The sequence below is a fragment of the Bos indicus x Bos taurus genome, chromosome 5 (assembly GCF_003369695.1).
Source record: "Bos indicus x Bos taurus breed Angus x Brahman F1 hybrid chromosome 5, Bos_hybrid_MaternalHap_v2.0, whole genome shotgun sequence".
Classification (NCBI taxonomy): domain Eukaryota; kingdom Metazoa; phylum Chordata; class Mammalia; order Artiodactyla; family Bovidae; genus Bos; species Bos indicus x Bos taurus.
In genome coordinates, this window is record NC_040080.1 from 16,564,558 (window position 1) to 16,585,190 (window position 20,633).

Sequence of the window (20,633 nt, forward strand, 5' to 3'; positions counted from 1 at the left end):
CGCCTGGTGCTCTCAGGACCTCCTGGCTCCTCCCTTCCTGGGGCCACTGCTACCTTTAGGCTCTTGGTCAGAGTCTTAGTTTTTAAAATAATGTATTTATTTGATATCTGATTGTGCTGGGTCTTCATCGCTGCTAGGGGTTTTCTCTATCTGTGGCGAGTGGGGGTTACTCTCTGGTTTCGGTGTGTGGGCTTCTCATTGTGACAGTCCTGTTGCGGGACGTGGGCCCTAAAGCGTTTGGGCCTCAGTAGTTGTACCGTGTGAGTGCAGTAATTTCAGCTCCTGGGCTCTAGTGCACAGGCTCTGTAGTTGTGGCACATGGGCTTAGTTGCCCTGCGGCATGTAGGATTTTCCTCGTCCAGGGATCAAGCCTGTGTCCACTGCATTGGCAGGTGGATTCTTCACCACTGAGCCACCAGGCTTCCCTAGTTTTATTTTTGATCACTTTCTGTGTGTCCGCAGTGGACAACAATGATTCCTGCTTCGTGTTAAGGCTTTATGTTGATTGAAAGTGCTGGTCTCCTGGGGAGTTGAGCCTGAGAGAACCCCACTCGGTAATGCCCGGTTCCCTGCTGCTGGGCCGGCTGAGACTGGGTGGTCATTTGCTCAGTGGACAATTTCTGTATTGAGTGTCCCCATGTCCCTAGCACTGGAGCAGTGGTGGGGCGAGATGGTGGATCTGATTGTTCCTGTCATTGTGGAATTGAGGAGACTGGTGGGAAAGGCAAACCCAGAAACAGTCCACAAACAGAGAATAAGTAGACAAGAATTAAGAAGGAAACAAACAAAGGTGGGCTTCCCAGGTGGTAAAGAACCCACCTGCCAGTGCAGGTGACATAAGAGACTTGGGTTCAAGCCCTGGGTCGGGAAGATCCCCTGGAGGAGGGCATGGCAACCCACTCCAGTATTCTTGCCTGGAGAATCTCATGGACAGAGGGGCCTGGCAGGCAACAAAAGAGTGGGACACCACCGAAGCAACTTAGCAGGCACACAAACAAGGGTGGAGGCCGAGAGCTGGGATTGGGCAACTCGGCAGGCAGCTCAGCTCCCTGGAGCCGTCACCCTCCAGGGGGTGCGAGGGTGGAGCATCACCTGTGCGCCTCAGGGCCCCTCTCCCAGCAACCCTTTCATCCCAACTGAGCTGCACAAAAGAAAGGCGGGTCCCACACCCTCGAACCGCCCTGGGCTAATTGCCGGAGGCTGGGACTTGGCTTCTCCTGGGCTTCGAGGTGGGCCCAGGGGTGGCTCTCCCTGGTGAGGTGCCTGGTCCTTCTGAAGAGTGGAGCGGGGGACTGCGCCCAGGGCTGCAGAAGCCCTCAGAACTCTAATTGGCCGGGTCAGTGCAGAGGTTCCTGGCCAGGAACTCAGGACTCTTGGCAGAAGCCCCAACACTAAGGGTGAGGACAGGGAGGTGCCCCTCGGAGACCCCCCTGCCCTCCGCAGGCTGGGATGTTCTGGGTGGGGGTTGAACCCAGTCCCTGCAGAGCTGAGTCCCCTCTGACCTCAGGATCTCTGGCAGAGGACTCAGGGGAAAGGATTGGCCGGGGGGCAGGAGCGGCTGTGGGGTGAGGCCCAAGGAGGAAGGCGAAGGGGCTCAAAGGCAGCCCTGTCCTTTGTTCTGGCGACAAGGCCTCCCTGGCCTAGGTCGCGGATCCAAGGAGGCAGGAATCAGAGGAGAGACTGTGGCAAAAGCTGGGGGCCTCCGGTGGGGTGACTAGGCCTCGGAGGAGGTGCCTGTGGCTGGCACTGGGAGGGAAGGGGTTAAGGCAGCAGGGTGCAGCCTATGGCCGGCGGACACACCTGTGCGCAGGGGCGGCGGGCGGGGCCCAGGTGAGGAGCCTGCGCTGCCCGGCAGGAGAGAAGGAAGAAGGAAGAGTGGAGGCCAGGGCGGCTCCGAGGCCTTGAATCCTGGGCCTTGATTCCCCTTGCTCTCCGTGGCCCATGCTCTCTGGGGGCCAGGCGGCCTGGTGACAGGTAAAGGCCACTGGGAGAGGGGTCCTGGGGCCAGGCTAGGGACTGCTGAGGGGGTTTGAGGGTGGGGAGCTGGTGTGTGGGGGCAGAGACTGGCTTTGGGGGTGGTGGGGAAGGGGCTCCGGGTGGAGAAGAGATGGTGAGGGGGCTTCCGAAGTTCTGCTCGGGCCTCAGTGGATCAACAACCCAGGGTGGGGCTGGTGGCCACTGCAGGCTCACCCGGAAGTGTCCCCAGGGACGCGGGTGGTGGGGGATGGGGGCCTGGGCCTAGGACTGGCTCTGGATGGGTGGCGGGGTGGGGGCCCCCGTCTTACCCAGCAGTGTTTGGGTGCTGGTTGGGAGTCTCTAATACTGCCGGGTAATGATGGAGGCCCCTGTCTCAGTGCCAGCGACGTCCACCGCCTCAGGGGCTCCCTGCGCACAGCTGCTGGCGTCCCCACTCCCAAATCTCCCCCCACCCCCAGCCCTGGAGGCCCCTTCTTCTTGAGCGGAGGGTGCCTTGAGAGAGGCGGCTCTTGGCTGGCTGGCTGCCCACAGAAGGGACACAGTGGCCCCAGCCCCTCCCCGAACCCAGAGAGATTTGTCATCTGGAGGATCTAGGACCCACAGCTGACCTGGAGTTTAGGATTGGCTGGTAGACCTTCAAGAGACCTCAGCTGGCCCGAGGCCAGGGTCCCTGGAGAGACTGGCCAGCTCCAGCGTGGATGTCTGTGACCGGCTCTGGGTCCATCTTCCAGCACAGTGTTGGATGGTCTAATGGTGAAGCTCCTAACACTGTCTGGTAAAGATGGCCCCCGGCTGGTGCCCTCGGCAATGACCTTCAGGGAGGCCTGAAGACTACGGAGGCCTCCGGACCAGCAACCTCTGACCTTTACCCTTGGGGAGATGGGGGAAGTCACTAGGAAAGGGAAACAATAGGAGGAATCAAAATGGCTGCCTCGGAGCCCCAGGGGATTGGACACTCCAGGCACCTCCATCCCCTTCCTGCCTCGGGGATGTGAGGGAAATGAAAGCGTGGACCGGACTCTGGCTCATTCACCTCTCCCCTGGAACTCCCAGCTCCTTAGGGCTTTGTCTCCCTGTCTCCTTGTCCCTTTCATGACAGTGAGCAGGGGGCAATTAATCTAATTTCTTCAGAAGCCGCGAAGCAGCTGAAGGTGAGCCCCGGCTCTCTAACCCGGTCACCAGGACCTCCCTGACTTGTGCACACACTTCTGCCCAGGTGCCAACCATCCTCCGGTTCCCACTCTCCCCTGTCTCCCTTAATACAATGGATGGGACACGGGTGAGGTGGCACGTGGGCACAGCCAGTGGGCTCCTTTCTCTGCTCACTCAGTGAGGGCAGCATCGAGGAGGAAGGAGGCGCCTGGTCTGCGGGGTGGGGGTGGGGGCCGGGCTGTGGGAGTGAAGCCCACCTCCAGAGGGCAAGCCCTGGCTGAGAAGTGCGGGCAGCCTGGGCAGGTGACATGATCCTTAGGGCGGGGGTTTGAGCACGTAAGCCCTCTGGTGAGATCAAGTGGTCTCTCCATAGTTGCGTGGAGCCTTGTTACCAAGGAAGCAGCTCCTGTTGGGATCATCAGATTTTTGGTCTAGCTCAGCAAAGCCACAGCTGCTCCGGCCTTAGAAAAGGAGATGTTGGTAAACAAAGGGGAGATGCGGTTTAGGAGGGCGGGGCGGGGAGTGCAGCTGGGCCCGGACCCCAAGGCCCGCGGTTCCCACCCTGGTCCTGTTTTGGATCCTGCTCTGCGGGCTTATAGGGTGAGAGCAGCTGGCCTGGCTCTCCCGACCTGCCCCCGCCAGCATCCTCGCGCCCCCTGCTGGCAGAGACGGAGAAGGACCCGGGAGTGCGCGGTGTGCGCATGCGCATGTTTGCTTCCCCATGCGTGCCTGCCCGGCCACACTCAAACACCTCACTCAAACAAACACCGGGAGGCTTTGACTTCAGCTTCAGTAATAAAAATTTATTGAGAATTCCTGGGGTGGTGGTTATCGCCTCCGGACCACGAGGGAGGAATCAACACCGTAGCAAATCACTGAGAAATCACACTGTCCCCAAACCCCTGGCCAACACAGGGAGGAAAGTCATTGTCCCAGAAGTGGTCAGTCTTTGTTCATCAGAAGGGTTGGGAGGAGCGATGCAGAGGGACCATCTCATGATAGCAGGGTGGGGGTGGGGTGGGCCCCAAGTGACTCCTCAAACACCAGGGCAGAAACAGATCTACTTCCTCCCTGGAGGCAGAGTTCTTGGTCACCAGGCTCATTTCTTACCCTTGATGAGGCTGTCACTGTGGAAATGAGACAGATGGTGACATGATTAGGGAACACACTTGTGAGAGGCAGAGCATCTCAGGCCACCCACTCCTCCCCAGCCACGGGTGTGTGGGTGGGATGGTGAGAAAGGGGAGCTGGTGGGGGAAAAGCAGGTACTGGGAGATAAAACCCACAAGCAACAAGGTTTTGTCCACTACTTACCTTCCCCTGAGAACACCAGGTCACCACATGAACAGGAAACACAGAAAGACAAAAGAAAGGTACATGTGATTGACAAGTTTCAGGCCCCACCCAGCTCTAACCCCCTCTTCCATCCCGAGAAAAAGGCAAGCCTGCTGGAAGCCGGAGTCTCGGGCTCTGGGAAGGAAGAGACTTGCTCCCTCAGCCACTGCCAGGTCTCATCTCTCTCTTCCTAGCATGCTTCGGCGCCCCAGAGCAGCTCCCCAGGACAAGGACTGAATATCATCTTTCACTGCTTTTCGGTGAAAAGCGCTTTACACAATCCTATTTGATCTCATAAAATCCTGTGAGACTCAAGGTCGGAATTATCAACCACCCACTTTTCTAACTTTGATCCAGAGAAATGGTGTTTTCCAGGGTCATATGAGTAGGCTAGAACAGGTTCTAGAACCCGAGCAGCCAGACTCCGGCCCCTGATCTGTGTGGAGGACCCAGGGGAAGGCCCTGTCTCTCACCGGGTGAAACTTTCATCCTGTAGGTTGAGCACGAGGTTGTCAGCAGTGAGATAGATACGATTCTGTGAGGTGGCAATCTACAGGGCAGGAAATGAGACAAATGTTTGCACAAGGTCTTGCAAAAAAGACCTTGATTCCTACCCCTGCAATTCAATAACCACTGACGGAACACCTGGGGGTTAGAATAGGGATGCCGGGATGAGCGCCCTGGTTTCTGTGCTCACTCAGGGAACCAAAGCAACGAGCAACGGTGACGGGTTAGGTCCACAAGAGGCATGAACAGAAGGTCAGGGGAGCCCAGAGGACTAATTTTTGATGAGAGGAAGAGTGTCAGACAAGCCAATTTGAACAGAAATCTGAACAAGGAAGATTCTACTTCCCTCCCTTCAACGTGTGCACACTCACCGTCTTGGAGATGTTCTGGGCTGCCCGGATCTTGCGTAGCTTGATATAACCTGGGTTCTTGCTCAGGGCCTCTCCCAAGTGAGCAGGATGCAGTTAAGGGGCCACACGAGGCCAGATCTCAATCGGGTCCGGTTCTGCCTACTCCCTCTGCTCGGCCCTCCCCTGGGCTGTCAGATCCAAGGTTGCGCTCACGTGGCTCGTGCCCAGCCCCACCTGTCGGCCTCCCTGCAGGCAGCTGCCGGGAACTGGAGGCAGCAGTGGACGTGGAGGCAAGGCCAGCTGCGCTGTTGATCTGCCTCATGGCGGAGAGCCAGCCCTCAGGTGCCCCACCAAGCTCTCAGATCCCACTCGGAACCCCCGCCCCCAGGGGTCGAAGGGCACGGGTCGCATTCGCCTTAAGTCTCATCAGCCAGCCTACAGCGGGGGAGGCAGAGCGGTGTGCGCCAGAGCTGCGCTGGCGGCGCTTCTGGGGAAGGATATCATCCGCGCCGCCTCAGCCTCACCCTCCGCCTGCACGATCTTCTGCCGCTGTTCCTGCTTTGCCTTCTCCACCAGGAACTGGGCGCGCTGGGCCTCCTGCTGGGCTGTGGCGGGAGAGAATCGGGGTCACAGGGATGTGAGGCGGTGGGAACCCAGTCGCGCCTGCCTGCTTCCTCGGACGCCCTCGCCTGACTCACCCACTTGTTTGGCTTCCACAGCGGCCGTGTACTCGCGGCTGAAGCTCAGCTCGGTGATGGCTACGTCGTCCAAGATGAGGCTGAAGTCCTTGGCCCTCTCGGTCAGCTCCCGTCGGATTAGCAAGGACACCTGGGGGGCGGGGGCGGACAGGAGAGGGGCGTTGAGGGGGCCGGAGAACTGAAAGGAAGGCGTGCTGCCGTGACCACGGGAATCCCAGATCTCTGGAACACCGCAGGGGCACACTGATGCTCTCAGAGTTCCTCACTGGGCCCGCCGAGCTGGAGAGGCCTCGGTCAGACTCCTAACCTCCACTCTTTCCAAAACCGTGTGTGCGGGTCTAGACCACGGTTCTCCCTCCCTGCCTGACACTAACCAGGCCCGGCCCTCGTTCCCCACACGGGCCATCAGCACGGCTTTTTGGGTGGATGGGACCTCAGGTTACAGTCCTTTCCTAATGGGCTGCCTTTCCTAAAAGCTCATCCGCGGGGCTTCGGAGGGAAATGCTGATGCTGTGGGAGGGAAGGGTAGCTGGAGTCAGACCTGGGCCCGTTGAGTGATCAGCTGGGAGGCGTTGAACTTGGCCACCACGCTCTTGAGCACCTCGTTGACAATGGACGGCAGCACTCGCTCCTCGTAGTCCAGCCCCAGGCGCTGGTACATGCTGGGCAGCTCCATGGCATTGGGTCGGGACAGCACCCGCAGGGAGATGTTCACCATTTGCAGGTCTAAGAAAGAGGTCAGAAGTGGCTGGGCGAGGCTATGGGGGCTCACCTGGCCTCTCGGCAAAGCCGCCCTCCCTAGGCATTTTCTCCTGTGCGTGCTTCCCTGGCTACCTAGGGCAATGCCCTGTGGCCCAGAATGGCCTTGGGCGGAGGAGAGTGAGGAGGCTGATGAGAGGTGACTCAGCACAGGCCAAGTGCATACCTGTCCATGGTCAAATCTTCTCTACCCATGGCCCCTCCTCCAGAAACGCTGACTTTTTTTTTTTTGATGCTTCACTGAAAGTTGTTACACTGTATCGTTACCACCGGTCTCCTGAACTAGACAGTAAGGACTTGAGAACAAAGACTGTTTTGTGAATCCTTCATTTTTAAGGCCTAGGGTTTTGGGAATTTAAGAAACCTTCACTGAAGATAATGCAAAAAAGTACATTACAGGTGAGCTACTTGCCTCATTGTGTGTGTGTGTGTCTGTGTAAGAGTTGATCTGGGGAATCTCAAAGGCACAACATCTGTGAATGGTCTAGGAGGGAATAGGTGCCCTAGGGGATAGGTGGGACCAAGTTTCCCCAGAACAGAATGTACCAGTAGATTAATAAATCAAACAGCTAAAGAAAAGTTTTAAAGCGAGGCTTTGACCTAGGTAGTGAATAAGACAAAAGACAAATAATGCTCTTACTCAGTTTACACTAGGGGGGAGGAACAGTTGAAAACGAGCAAATGCACAGCATGTCCAGAATGTATTGCTTTAATCCCTGGAGCAGGTGCTTTTATTGCACCTTGTTTGCAGAAGTGGAAGCCAAAGCCCAAGAGATCTGACACAACCATCTTCCCCAGTCTCTGACCAGGCTCCCGTGTTTACTGTCAGGGACGCCCCAGTGCCCAGACCTACCTTTGGAGCCTGTGGGGGAGGAAATTTTTCGGGGTCTGGCCCGAATGTCATAGATGATGGGGTACTGGAACCAGGGGATCCTGGAGGGGAGGGAACAGGGATAGGGGTTAGGAAGCTGCGATTTCACTAGTTCTGCCCGGATTTCCTTCACCACGTGTTTCTTGACCTGCTCCTCCTCTTAATGACCACGGTCAAGGAGAAATTTTCTTCTCCCTTCGGAAAACAACAGTATGTGCTGCTGGAGATTTGGGCAGCACCACTGTTCGGGGAGATGGGGTGAGAAGGGGAAAGGGCAGCGCTGAATCTCGCTGTCAGTCTTAACTACAGGTACTGGTGGGTCGACGTTCAAGGGTGATGGGTCAGGGTCAGTCAGCTCTGCCCGCCATTACCTGAAGTGAAGGCCCTCGGCCAGAATGGTGTCCTGCTGCACCCCTCCGATCCGATTAAAGAAAATGGCTCTGTGCCCTCCTTCCACTGCAGGGAGAGGGGTGGGGGTCAGTCCAGGCCGGGCTCAGAGTACGTGCCAGCTTCTGGTGGGGCGGGGTGAGGGGCTGGGTGAGCGCGGGGCCCCGGTGGGGCTGGGAAGGGGTCCAGGGAAGGTTGGCGGGAGTCCGGAGAGCGGGCGCAGGTTGCTCACCGGTGAACACGGATTCGCGGATGCCGTAGGCCACGGCGCCGGCCCCCAGCAGTAGCTTCAGCGCCGTGCCCATGCCCCGGGGCCCGGAGGGCAGCCGTCCGGCTAAGTCCTTCAAGTTCTGGGCCATGTTCGGTCCTGAGGCCGGCGGTAAGAAGGGGGTGCCGGTCCGTCTCTACCGCGCTCCCGCTTAGGGATGGCACCCTCCACACGAGGGTCCGGGCCCCAGGTGCTCGCGGGAGAAAGGGCACCGGAAGTGTGCTCCTTTCTAAACCCTCCCCGCAGCCCACGGCGGACCGGAGCTGGCGCACAGGAAGTACGTATACGGAAGTCTAGCCCCTTTCTGGAACCCTGCCCTCCCAGAGAGGCTTCGCAAGCGCTAGACGCGGAGTCGTCGCCATTTCTGAGCGCCCACTTTCGAAATGGCAGACGGAAGGAAGCTGGCGATTGGGGCGAGCTTGAGGCCGGTTTAAGGACGTTACACAATTTCCGATCCGGATGCAAGATGGCTGCGCCCAGTGGTGCATTCCAACCTCGTGAGCGCCGGGCTGCGGAGCAGGAAGAGGACTGGGATGCCGTGGTGCCTAAGCGGCCCCGACTTGGGGCGGGAAGCAAGATCGGAGGCCGTAGGCTCATTGTGGTGCTGGAAGGAGCCAGTCTGGAGACAGTCAAGGTACACTCGGACTAGGAGATGGAGAGCTAGTGGATCGATAGGATGGGATCCGGTGTGGTGAGGGTGGTGGGCTCAGGGGGTGATGGATGGAGAAAGCAGAGACGGGTGAAACATGCTTTTGGAGAAGGAGTGGCCTAATCGACTGCCTCTTCGTTTAACATCCTGGGTTGGCAGTACTCGTTTTCTTTGCTCTTGAATCTCTGTGCCGCTCACATCCTTGCTTCCGATTGATTTACCAGGATTCTGTGATAACCCTAACCCCAAAAGTCGTCTTAGAGGAGAGGTTACGTCCCTCGCGTCGTTCCTCGGTTCATCCTAAGACAAATTTACTGGGCAAAGGGGAAAGGTAATTACTGTAGCTCAGTCAGTTAAGTGGCTCAGTCGTGTCCGACTCTTTGCGACCCCATGAACCGCAGCACGCCAGCCTCCCTGTCCATCACCAACTCATGGAGTCCACCCAAACCCATGTCCATTGTGTCGGTGATGCCATCCAACATCTCACTTCTGTCGTCCCCTTCTCCTGCCCTCAATCTTTCCCAGCATCAGGGTCTTTTCCAATGAGTCAGCTCTTCGCATCGGGTGGCCAAAGTATTGGAGTTTCAGCTTCAACAGCAGTCCTTCCAATGAACACCCAGGACTGATCTCCTTTAGGATGGACTGGTTGGATTTCCTAGCAGTCCAAGGAACTCTCAAGAGTCTTCTCCAACACCACAGTTCAAAAGCATCGATTCTTTGGTGCTCAGCTTTCTTTATAGTCCACCTCTCACATCCATACATGAGTACTGGAAAAACCATAGCCTTGACTGGACGGACCTTTGTTGACAAAGTAATGACTCTGCTTTTCAATATGCTATCTAGGTTGGTCATAACTTTCTTTCCAAGGAGTAAGCGTCTTTTAATTTCATGGCTGCAATCACCATCTGCAGTGATTTTGGATCCCAGAAAAATAAAGTCAGCTGCTGTTTCCACTGTTTCTCCATCTATGTGCCATGAAGTGATGGGACCAGATGCCATGATCTTAGTTTTCTGAATGTTGAGCTTTAAGCCAACTTTTTCACTCTCCTCTTTCACTTTCATCAAGAGGCCCTTTAGCTCAGTCGGCCCACCCTTTTATTTGTAAGGACTTAGTGTTTTGATTCTCCTTTATTACTACTATACATTTCAAAACACTGTGTGGATCAGGTTATCAATACGTCTTTATTTTTACCTATCATTTGGCTCTTCTCCCAAATAAATCCGGCAGTTCCGTCTTAAATCTTTGTGCAGTGTTCTCATTCCTTTTGACATTGTTTCTCTTGCCCTTTAGAGCTAAACTTGTTCATTGAGTAGAGCCAGAAGAAATAGCACAAGTTGGGAAGTCAGACTTTAATTTTAACCCAGAGTCTTACACTTATTTTAAGCGTCTGATTCTTGAGAAAAGTTTGTAGTCAGTTTGTAGAACTCAGTTAATAGTTTGCAGGGGGATTGTAATGAAAGTGCTTTAAAAGTAGTACATTTCCATAGTAATCTAGGTGCAGTTCTTTTCCACCTTTCTTTCCTCAGCCACCATGGCACTTTATTAAGGTTGCAGTTTAGAAAACTTTTTAAATGACCAGCTAATCAGGTTTCATTTTCTTCTATAATTGATATTTCTAACCTAATTATAGGTTCACATATTCATCCCTCCAGCCTGTTAGTTCTCAGATTCACTTAACCACTTCGTTTCCTGGTATGTTCTGTGGGGATGATGGTATTTGTACCTATTTTACTGGATTGTTGGGAGGATTAAAGGAGTTAATGTGTGTAAAGGATTTAGAATAATCTTTTGTCACTTGGAATTAGTTGTTACTGATTCAGGTTACTTATTAAGAAGCTGAAAAGGTTGTAGGTAACTTAAAGTTTCTAGAACATACTCCAGAGTAAATTAGGCCAGTTGTCATTAATGATACTCCAAGGGTGATAAAACCCGTTGCGGAAGTTGAAGCTGAAGGTGGAAGTCTTCTGTACTGTTAGCTTTTGCTCCCTTGTGCTGGTCCCTCGTGCTTCTGCCAGCCTCATCAGCCTGCTCTGTTTCTTCTTTTTTTTAAAGAATATTTATTTGGCCGTGCTTGGTCATAGTTGTGACACATGAGATCTTCACTGTGGCATGCCGGATCTAGTTCCCCCAGCAGGGATCTAATCTGGGCCTTAGTGTAGAGTGTAGAGTCTTAGTCACTGGGCCACCAGGGAAGTCCCCTCTCCATTTGTTCTTTGTACTCCAGCCTCACTGGCCTCCTCTAAGCTCTTTGAAAACACTAAGTTCTCTTAGACCGTAAGGGCATTGCAGATAATGTTGTGTAACTGCAAGCACCCTTTACTCAGCTCTTTGCCTCATTATTCCTACTTAATGTTTATTCATTGGACAATTATTGAGTCTATTATGTTACTCATTCTTCAATTATTAAGTGTTACTCTCTCATAGAAATGATTCCCTTCCTGGTATAAATCAGGTCCTCATAATCCTTTAGTGAACCATTTAGTTTTCCTTCATGTTTATCACAATTTGAATTAAATATTCATGTGGTTGGTTGTCTTTTCCACTACAAGGCTATAATAAGGACAGAGAATAAGGTTTTTTAAAATTCTTATATCTCCAGTACCTACTACAGAATACACATGGTATTCATTCTTTGATTATTCTAATTAGTGGTTTACAAGATTAACCATAGCCCACAATAAAAAGAAAAAAATTACATGGTGAGCCAGTGTGCACACTCAACTATATGAAGGAGAAAGTTTCATAGTCCTTTATCTACCATGACTGCATTTGAATTACTCTGATGTCTTCTGTTCTATTCCATTAAAAGAACAAAACCTTGGTTATAACTTACTAATGAGTCAAAACTAGATTCATCTATTCAAGAGGTTCTTTTCTGTCCTTGGAATAGGAAATGGCAACCCACACCAATATACTTGCCTAGGAAGCCCCACGGACAGAGGAGCCTGGTGGTTACAGTCCATGGGGTCACAGAGTTGGACACAACTGAGCACGCACATGCATAGAAGAGTGTTCCGTGGACCTAACTCTTGGCCCTTTGTTTTTGTTCTCTGTGACATTTTTATGTCACTTACTCAGTTAATTTCAAAATCTATATGCCTCTTCCCCTAAACCTTTTGGTTTAGAGTCATAGCTCAAAATGTTGCCAGACATACAAATGTTGTATTGATACATAAAAACTTAGCCTTTCAAAACTATATTTGTACTTAAAACTTTTTACTGACCACCCTAATGCTCCTCAGGGCTCCAATTTGTAATTGTTTCTTTTAGCTGTTGCTCACACAGCTTAAACCTGGAACCATCCCCTTTTCTTTTACTTCTGAGAATGTTCCTTGGTTATACTACCTTTGGCCTCATTAGAGTTTTCACACTTCTTCCTGTTCAGATTTACAGCTCTTCACATTGTGCATGCTTGTTTTAAGCAGACTGAGGGTAGTGACCATGTATGTTTTGCCCAGTGTGCATGTAATGCTTTTGCTCACTAACCTAACTTTTGCCTGGTTCCAGAACCCCTCACTGGCTTTGCTTGATACCCATAGGTTTTAAAATTAGATCCAGTTTAGAGTGTGTGGAATCATAGGCTGCCCTCTTCCTCCCTCTTCCCTCCAAGATCAGTGATGGGGGTAGGCGTGGGGAAGATGTGGGCAAGAGGATCCCCTGCAGGATTTGGGCGCCCCACCCCAAGTGTCTTATGTATAGATCTGGGGTGGGTCTGAGAATCTGACTGTTGAGCAAGTTTTCAGATGCTGCTGGTTTGGGGACCCCTCTTTGAGAACCGGCATTCCAGGGAAAAGCAGCTTATGCGGCTCTTGTTCCCTGTTCTCAGGTGGGGAAGACATATGAGCTGCTCAACTGTGACAAGCACAAGTCCATGTTGTTGAAGAATGGCCGGGACCCTGGGGAAGTGAGGCCGGACATAGCTCACCAGGTAACTCCAGGGGGCGGAGCTCAGGCCCTGGGGCCTCTGGACAGAAGGTAAGGCAGCTGTAGGGCTTCTTTTCTGTCCTGACTGTGCCCTGGTCTCCACCCCACCTCCCTCAGAGTTTACTGATGCTGATGGACAGTCCCCTGAACCGGGCGGGCTTGCTCCAGGTTTACATCCACACGCAGAAGAATGTGCTGATTGAAGTGAACCCCCAGACTCGAATTCCCAGAACCTTTGACCGCTTTTGTGGCCTTATGGGTGAGAGAGAAACTTGGCAGAATTGATGGAGGGAGGAAGAGGAAGGGGAATAAAGTGTGGAGTTTTTTAGGTGGGGGAGGGGTCATGTGAGTGACTCCAGAACCAGGGGTCTGCACTTTCTTCCCATGTGCGTGGGTTCCCGGCTGCAGAGAAGGGAGGGGGGCCTGTCACTGCACAACCAGCCTCGTGCTTGGCAGCTACTTGTTGAGAACATCTCATTTGTGTGGATGCACGGAACACGTGGAACCCAGCTCACCTAAGGGTTTTCTGGTTTTCTGGCATGAGAAGCTGCGTCTCCACCTAGCTCTGAACTCTGTTTTTCTGTCCTAGTTCAGCTTTTACACAAACTCAGCGTTCGAGCGGCTGATGGCCCCCAGAAGCTCTTGAAGGTGAGGTATTGTTACCTACTGGTTGGAGGTGGTGTTCTGGGAATGTTTCTGGGGCTGATTTTTATTTATTTATTTTCTTTAGGTGATTAAGAATCCAGTGTCAGACCACTTCCCAGTTGGGTGTATGAAAATTGGCACTTCTTTTTCTGTCCCGGTCGTCAGTGATGTGCGAGAGCTGGCGCCCAGCAGTGACCCCATTGTCTTTGTGGTGGGGGCCTTTGCCCATGGCAAGGTAAGGCTGGGCTCAACTCTCAGATTCTTCACGGAGCTGAAGTTTAGCACAAAATCCCGAGAGCACTCAGCATCTTTGATGATCCTTAGGAGTTGGGAGGTAGAGGGTAAGGAAAAAGCTGAGGGGGTTGCACCTCCTGCCCCCGGCGCATCCTGTGAGGAACGCTGGGGTGTGCATCATGGAACTAGTCCTTCTCCATCCTTTGCCCACACTGGTGGTAAACAGCGCTATGAGATGGCAGTTTTTCTGCCCTAAAGAAGGGCTGAACCTGTGACGGAGCGACCGAGCCGCTGACGGATGCTGTTTCCTCAGGTGGACGTGGAGTACACAGAGAAGATGGTGTCCATCAGCAACTACCCGCTCTCTGCCGCCCTCACCTGTGCAAAAGTCACCACTGCCTTTGAAGAAGCGTGGGGGGTCATCTGACAGCAGAGCCTGGTCCCAACAGACACTGCGAACATTGCTTCCCGCCCGTCCTCAGTCGACTGCTGGAAGACCCCCTCCCTGCACCCAGACCGGGGTCTGCGGAAGTCCAGGCTGTAGCCTGCTGTTTATTTTATAAACGTCGTTCTTGTAAACCTGGTTGTCCTCTGAGAGTTCCTAAACTTGGCAGCAATGCTGTGACCTGGTGTAATCCCTCAGACCTCAGGAAGACCCTTGAGGTTACGGTGTTTGCAGTCTGGTGCCCTAAACGAGGGAGCCCTGATTGTTTCAGCCATGGCACGCCTGGAGGGCGTTTGAAAGAAAGTAGCCGGGGCGCCAGCCGTGAAAAAACAAACAAACTGAAGTGATTTTATGTGGTACAGTCAGTCCAAGGTAGAAAAGTGGAGCAGGCGGGGCCTTGCCCCTCCCTTCCCCCCATGGGGGGGCGGAGGCAGCGGCTTGGATACAATCATAGTAAATTGGCAGAAGAAAAACACAAGTTCCTGGCTAGAGGGGGAAGAGATAAGGCAACGTGCATGGGGGAGCCCAGAGGAGGGACGTGGGCCCCTCTGCTCCTCCCACGAGAGTTTCCCCTTTGGCCCCAAATGGAGACGTGGCCGGTGGCAGAGGCACAGCTGGGGAGCCCCGTCTTCCCACACCCGGGCTTCTGGTTCTCTGTGCTCCAGGGCGGAGGAGTGCTGCGAAGGGAGGCGGGTTGTTGATGTGCCAGTCCTGCGGTGGGCCACCTGTGGGGAGAAAGCGGGAGGCGTTGGCATCACTTCCTGGTCTCCGGGCCCCAGCCCTTCCAGCTCCCTCCGGGCACCTCTCAGAGCAGTCAGTGCCCCATACTGTGTTTCTGGAAGCCAGGCCCTGTGAGGTTCACCCCATCTTCCCAGGACTACCCGTCCCCCGCCCTACCCCACTCTGTGGCTGTCTTCTGTGACCTGATAGTTGACGCTCAGTTGTAGGGAGGTGTACTTACCAGGAATTACTCCATTTTCTTTAACTTCTCTTTCCTCGGCACCATCACTTTACGGACGTAAGGCAATATGAATAGTAGACTCAAGAAGAAGACGTGGCCAAGGAAATAGATGGACTTGTACACCTGTGGGGACACGCAGCCTCCGCGGTAGATGACAGCCTGGAACTGTCCCCGTCCCCGCCGCCTGTCTGACCTCTCAGCAGTCCCTTCCCCTCCTGGCGGGTAGGCCCCTGGCTACCTTCATCCACTTGTCCCACGTGAAGAGGCAGAAAGCGGTCATCGAGTAACCCATGAAGAGCCAGTGGATGGTCTGCTGCGCCAGATAGTAGAGGGGCTGCAGGACGGTGATGGAGGCCAACCTGCTCAGGACTGGGCTGTCTCGAATCAAGCTGGCAGCCTGGGGAGGAGGGAACGGGCTCACTCAACCTTGCTCCTCTGCTCAGGCCCCCTCTGCCCGCCATCCTGAAGGCTCACCTGTCTCTCCACAATAACAATGAGGAACTCCATCTGGAAGCAGACCAGGTACCCTGAGTGGAGGCCATGCCAGAGCGCCAAGAATAGCAACGAGAGACCCTGGGATAGAACTTTATTTCCGAGGAACTTGAGTCGTTTGAAGAAGTAGCTAGAGAGAAGGGTGAGAGAGGATGAGCCTCAGATCCATCCTGCCTCCTGGCGCCCCCAGTGGGGCAGGAAAGCAGTGTGCTCTGGTCACTTTAGAATGAAAGGCAGCCAAGCTGATGAGTCACAGTTTAGACAGAGAACAGATTGAACGAAGGCTCAGCTGGGGGCCCTGCTTGGTACAATGGATGATGACGGATGGCCTGCCTGGTGGCGAGGCTGCAGCGGAGAGTGGGGTGGGCCAGCCCTGTACCCAGGCCGCTAACTACCTTGTTTCTGTTTTTGAAACATAACAGGAATGGTTTTGGGGGCGTTGAGTTGGGGACAAGAGTGGGCATGGCTGGGGGTGTCAGAGTGCCTGGAGGGGTCCGTCTGAAGTGGGGAAAGGTGAAGAAGTGATGATGCATCCCTGCCCCGGGTGCTTACCGAGCCACCCAGGCGTTGGTGTTGATGTTGAAAGAAGCAATGGTGCCCGTGAAGCGGGGGGTGGTTTCAAAGAGCCACACCTTCATGTTGGCGCAGGCATCCCACTTGGCTGTCCCATACTCGTCCAAGCCATTGAAGCCCAGCCCCGTCAGAATGCACACACCTTCCTGAGGGAGCCAGGCCATGGGTGTCGCACCGCCACCTGGCTCCCACTCCTGGCAGGTGGTCTGTGATCCCGCCCCTCTATCCCCCAACACGTTCATCCCCTGTGACCTCACCCCCTCTACCCCTCACCCCTGGCAGGTGGTCCCCTGTGACCCCACCCCTCTCTCCTCACCGTGACCAGCCAACAGGTGACATATTTGTACAGCACAAACTTGCCCCAGATCAGCATGTACATGCAGCGGAACCAGAAGCTGCCGTTCTTGAGAGAAGAGAACGTGGGTGGGTTAGGAACGCCGCCAGGCCAGGAGCCCTGCCTTGCTCTCCCTCACATGTGCGGCTGACTACTCTGCAATAGGCCAAGGGGAACCCCTCGGAGACGCCCCGAGACAGCGGGGCCTCACCTCCTTTCCTAGAGTGGGGGCACTTGGGCCACAGGCGCTGGGGGCTTTAAGGAGATGGAGCCGAGCCAGCATCTCTCCCCGGGTCCTGAGCTCCTAATGCCCGTCTGCCCAGGGCCAGAGGGGCTTGGCCGGGTCGCCTGGCTGTTAAATGAGCCCAAGCTGAGCTGCAGGGGGAGGTTGAGGTGCTAATACGCACCTGGCATGGCCCTGTGCCCGCAAGGCTGTGCAGTGCTGGCTGATGGACGCCAACTCTCAGGTCTACAGCAAAACCAACAGGCAACTGTGGGTGGTGCTCCCACCTCTCAGCTATCTACAGGGGTCCTGGCCTGGCCACTGAATATCTCTGGTGCTGTTGTGCCGCTGCTGCTGACAAAGCACTCACTTCGTAGTCGTCGCTGAGGAGATAGTCTTCGGTGATGTGGGGGCTGAGTAGGGTGTAGCCCACTAGGTAGACCAGGCCCAGGGCCAGGCGCCGCAGAGCAGGTATGGTGCTGGAAAGGGACAAGCAGGGTCACGGCGGGTGATGGCAGAGGCCCCTCCCTCTGGCCTTCTAGAGGGTGAGCACTGCCTCAGCTGGGCAGGAGGATGGAGCATGCAAACCCTGAGTCTGGGTGCTTCCCCTCAGGTCCAGCGGACCTCTGGGTCTCCCCGGTGTGCTTGGGCTATGTGGGGACTGAAAGCCCGATGCAGAGCCCAGCTTTGGATCTGCTCCCTTCTCTCCTGGCTGGATCAATGCTCAGACAGGCTGGCCAAAGTTCTCAGCAAAGGGATCTGCCTGGTAACTTGATCAGTTTCCTGATTCCTGGTGGCTCAGATGGTAAAGAATCTGCCTGAAATGTGGGAGACCCAGGTTCGATCTCTGGGTGGGGAAGATCCCCTGGAGAAGGAAATACAACCCACTCCAGTGTTCCTGCCTGGAGAATCCCATGGACTGAGGAGCCTGGCCAGCTACAGTCCACGGGACTGTGAAATACATAGATTTTGATGTATTTATCAACATTTTTTAAACTGGGAAGGTGGGTTTTAAAGGCAGGGACATGACTGCTTCAGGCAAAATCCTATGGCATAAAAGTGTATTTTGACGTTTGTACCACAGGGTCGGGAGGGATGGTGGGAAGTGACCCAAGCTGACAAGTGCCCACTCCCTGCAGTGAGTAGGCACGGAGTGCCGCCGGTCACAGGGCGAGAGCCTGACTCACGGCAGAGAATGCGGCCGGCCTTTGGGAGGTCACTTCAGAAGCGGCTTTGTTGGGTGAGAGGCCTGGACGGAGGTCTTGATGAAGGGGGCGATTACCTGTTTGGTATCTTCCCTGGGACATCAGTCAGCTCTCCCCGCACCAGCTTCATGTAGTGGTTCATGGAGAACTGGGGCCCCACCAGGAAGGCTCCATAGAAGTAGGAGAAGCCGGAGATTTCCAGCAGGGAGGGGACACCCCGTATAGCGTATATCTGCTGCTCGGAGGTCAGGGATTTCTGCGCCGAGAAGAGAACGAAGAGTTCAGTGTGTTCAGAGCCAGTGTGAGGGCTCCCCGCCCTGGGGCCCCACTGAACTGGGTTCTTCAAACAGAACCTCTTTGAGGGGATGACAATATGGAGAGGAGTTGGTGCTTCAGGGGGAAGTAGGTGTGTGTGGGGTAAGTTCAGCCATGGCCGGCTGCTGCCCCCTTCTGAGGGCCTCCCTGGCCGGATCTCTGGGCTGTGAGCAAGAGCTGGACTCAGGCAGTCAGAAATGGTGATCACACCACCCGGCCCGAGGGCGGGAGGGGAGGCCCCGCCCCTGATGATAACAGCCATCCTCCTCCCTTTGGGTTAAACTCCTTCACCTCTCTGCGGAGGCAGGGTACTTACCTGATCCTTCCCTCCGTCATAGTAGTCCATGGCCAGACCTGAGCAGAGAGAGAAGGTGTGGGTGGAGCAGAGGGAGGGGGCACAGGATTCGGCCAGTGGACTGAGGGTGGGTGGGAGGATGGGAGGGGCGTGGGTGCCAGAGGGGACCTGCCACTCACCGATCAGCTTCAAGGTCAGGACACAGTGTGGCATTGTCCACTTGATGTCGTAGGTGCCGGTGGCTGTGTTGTAATATCCGGCCAGAAGGTAGCCCTAGGAGAGGGGCAAGTATTTATTTATTCCGCCATCACTACAGTGCATCTCCCACTGCTCTGAAATCCAAGGTATTCTTTCACTTTTCCTTTCTCTTGCTGTAGAAACTGAACCTGTAAAGGGGAAGGGATGTCCTCAAGGTTTCTCAGCAAAGTGAGGGCTAAACTGAGTATTTAAAGGATTAAAAAAATTTTTTTTAAATTTTTTTTTTTTTCTGCCTCACCGCATGGCCTGTGGGATCCCAGCTCCCTGACCAGGGATTGAACCCTGGCCCCAGGGCCCTCAGCAGTGAGAACTCAGAGCCCCAACCACGGGACCACCGGGCACTTCCCCAAACTGACAATGTAGATGCTCACATTCTGCAGCTCATTCCAAGTGGGTCTCCCGCTTTGACTTTGAGGGACTCCCCTCGTGGACAGATGGCTGCGCTAATCCCGACAGGCTCAAGAGCCCTGACGACGGGGTCAAGAGGGCTGGCCTGCAAGGGACGCTCCCAGGGCCTCTGGACACTGACCCAGAGCCTCGCTGCTGAGGGTCGCTGTGGATCTCCTGGTCCACGGCTTCTTCTCCACCCCAGCCCCTGTCCTTCCCCCGCCCCCAGCCCAGCCGGCTGTGAGCTGAGCTGCCCTGGGAGAGACACGTTTACCATCTGGACGCAGAAGGTGGTGAGCACGGCGGTGATGGTTCGGCCCATCAGCCGGAGGATGAGGAACTGCAGCACGATGCAGAGCAGGGAATGGTAGAGCTGGGTTCCTGGGTGTGGAGCAGAAAGCACACTGTTGCCTGTTTTCCCCCCACCCCCCTTGCATTTCCACCCTTCCTGACACTTCTGAACACAAGAATATATACAGAAAAAAAAAAAAACAACTTTGGTATTTGGATCTTTCTTCTTTTTAAGGAGTCTCCTGATTTGGAGGAAGAGAAGGAAATTAACTGTATAAAAATACAGGACTGCCAGGGAGCGCTTGTATTTCTGGATGTTGGGCCTAAGGGATGCTCCTGGCGGAACTGCTTGGGTCTGTTGGCCAGTTCTAGCCCCAGCAGAGACAACCGGTGCCTCTCTGTGGATGGCGACTCGTAAGGGTTGCTTTGTTGTTTTCGTCACTAAGTCGTGTCCGACTCTTGCGACTAACCCTATGGAGTGTAGCCCGCCAGGCTCTGTCCATGGGACTTCCCAGGCAAGAATACTGGAGTGGGTTGCCATTTCCTTCTCCAGGGGATCTTCCTGACCCAGGGATGGAACCCTTGTCCCCTGCAATGGCAGGTGGGTTCTTTACCGCTGAGCCACCAGGGAAGTCCCTCTGGTAAGGGTAACCATTCTCAAAATGCTTTTATCTGGGAGAGAAATGTACATGAAGGGAGAAGCTAAGCTGTGTTCCTGCCCATAAAACCCTCTCTTTGCTCCCAGAGCATCACAACTTCCCTCTCCATTAGATTCCCTCCAGGACGTTTTGTCTGGGTCTGTTCCTTCTCAGGCTCCCTGTAATTGTGGTGCTAACTAGGTTCACTCACCAAAATTATAATAAGCGATTGAGAGGCCCGTAAAGGTGTGGAAAAGGTGGATGAGGTAGCTGTCCTTGTAGAAAAGGTAACGCCGATAAAATAAAGCGAAGGGGTAACCTGGATGGGGAGAAAGAGCAATAGAGGGTTACTCGTGCCTGGTGCCCTCCCGGGTTTGTTCTGGAAGTTGATCTGGCATAACACCCAGCCCAGAGAGGAACGAAAACATGCAAACTAAGGATGTCTACAAAGACAGCAAC

The 20,633-nt window shown here is 54.4% G+C and overlaps 3 protein-coding genes, 1 long non-coding RNA gene and 1 other non-coding gene across 6 annotated transcripts in view; 2 read left to right on the top strand and 3 right to left on the bottom strand.

The window, feature by feature from the left end:
- The first annotated feature begins 943 nt into the window (after positions 1–943).
- On the top strand, positions 944–3,942 carry LOC113892388. The gene is made up of 2 exons (XR_003511037.1): positions 944–1,974; positions 3,109–3,942. It is a non-coding gene; the product is annotated as an uncharacterized LOC113892388 (long non-coding RNA).
- On the bottom strand, positions 3,912–8,560 carry PHB2 (prohibitin 2). The gene is made up of 10 exons (XM_027541197.1): positions 8,269–8,560; positions 8,021–8,105; positions 7,632–7,711; positions 6,561–6,745; positions 6,020–6,149; positions 5,823–5,926; positions 5,343–5,420; positions 4,938–5,014; positions 4,444–4,449; positions 3,912–4,256 (listed from the first exon to the last, which is right to left on the bottom strand). Exons 1-10 carry the CDS (start codon positions 8,393–8,395, stop codon positions 4,229–4,231), a joined length of 900 nt encoding a protein of 299 aa, XP_027396998.1. The 5' UTR covers positions 8,396–8,560; the 3' UTR covers positions 3,912–4,228.
- Positions 5,511–5,755, bottom strand: LOC113893869. The gene has a single exon (XR_003511389.1). It is a non-coding gene; the product is annotated as a small nucleolar RNA U89 (small nucleolar RNA).
- On the top strand, positions 8,291–14,336 carry EMG1 (EMG1, N1-specific pseudouridine methyltransferase). Of its 2 annotated transcripts, XM_027541196.1 has the most exons (6): positions 8,613–8,938; positions 12,781–12,882; positions 12,996–13,137; positions 13,468–13,526; positions 13,609–13,758; positions 14,071–14,336. In XM_027541196.1, the coding sequence occupies exons 1-6, from the start codon at positions 8,771–8,773 to the stop codon at positions 14,182–14,184; spliced, it is 735 nt and encodes a 244-aa protein (XP_027396997.1). In that variant the 5' UTR covers positions 8,613–8,770; the 3' UTR covers positions 14,185–14,336. The 2 variants fall into 2 exon arrangements, with proteins under 2 accessions (XP_027396995.1, XP_027396997.1); XM_027541194.1 differs by lacking the exon at positions 14,071–14,336 and having other exon boundaries at positions 8,291–8,938; positions 13,609–14,030.
- LPCAT3 (lysophosphatidylcholine acyltransferase 3) overlaps positions 13,582–20,633 on the bottom strand; it is a 37,111-nt gene continuing 30,059 nt past the window's right edge. The window contains exons 2-13 of the mRNA XM_027541193.1: positions 20,386–20,493; positions 19,520–19,626; positions 18,780–18,873; positions 18,622–18,659; positions 18,068–18,246; positions 17,156–17,264; positions 16,545–16,631; positions 16,208–16,374; positions 15,638–15,785; positions 15,402–15,560; positions 15,164–15,286; positions 13,582–14,927 (exon numbers count right to left, since the gene is read on the bottom strand). Coding sequence (XP_027396994.1) covers positions 15,170–15,286; positions 15,402–15,560; positions 15,638–15,785; positions 16,208–16,374; positions 16,545–16,631; positions 17,156–17,264; positions 18,068–18,246; positions 18,622–18,659; positions 18,780–18,873; positions 19,520–19,626; positions 20,386–20,493 — 1,313 coding nt within the window. The 3' untranslated portion in view covers positions 13,582–14,927; positions 15,164–15,169. The remainder of the gene's footprint in view (positions 14,928–15,163; positions 15,287–15,401; positions 15,561–15,637; positions 15,786–16,207; positions 16,375–16,544; positions 16,632–17,155; positions 17,265–18,067; positions 18,247–18,621; positions 18,660–18,779; positions 18,874–19,519; positions 19,627–20,385; positions 20,494–20,633) is intronic.

What these genes read in the sequence shown, in the direction of transcription:
- PHB2 (XM_027541197.1), bottom strand. Translation starts at nt 8,395, where the DNA reads ATGGCCCAGAACTTGAAGGACTTAGCCGGACGGCTGCCCTCCGGGCCC. An exon ending in TGTGGAAGCCAAACAAGTGG is followed by an intron (nt 5,927 to 6,019) that starts GTGAGTCAGGCG and finishes CTCCCGCCACAG; the next exon opens with CCCAGCAGGAGGCCCAGCGC. An exon ending in AGGCTGAGGCGGCGCGGATG is followed by an intron (nt 5,421 to 5,822) that starts ATATCCTTCCCC and finishes CATCCTGCTCAC; the next exon opens with TTGGGAGAGGCCCTGAGCAA.
- EMG1 (XM_027541194.1), top strand. Translation starts at nt 8,462, where the DNA reads ATGGCACCCTCCACACGAGGGTCCGGGCCCCAGGTGCTCGCGGGAGAA. An exon ending in CCAGTCTGGAGACAGTCAAG is followed by an intron (nt 8,939 to 12,780) that starts GTACACTCGGAC and finishes CCCTGTTCTCAG; the next exon opens with GTGGGGAAGACATATGAGCT. An exon ending in CCGCTTTTGTGGCCTTATGG is followed by an intron (nt 13,138 to 13,467) that starts GTGAGAGAGAAA and finishes TTTCTGTCCTAG; the next exon opens with TTCAGCTTTTACACAAACTC.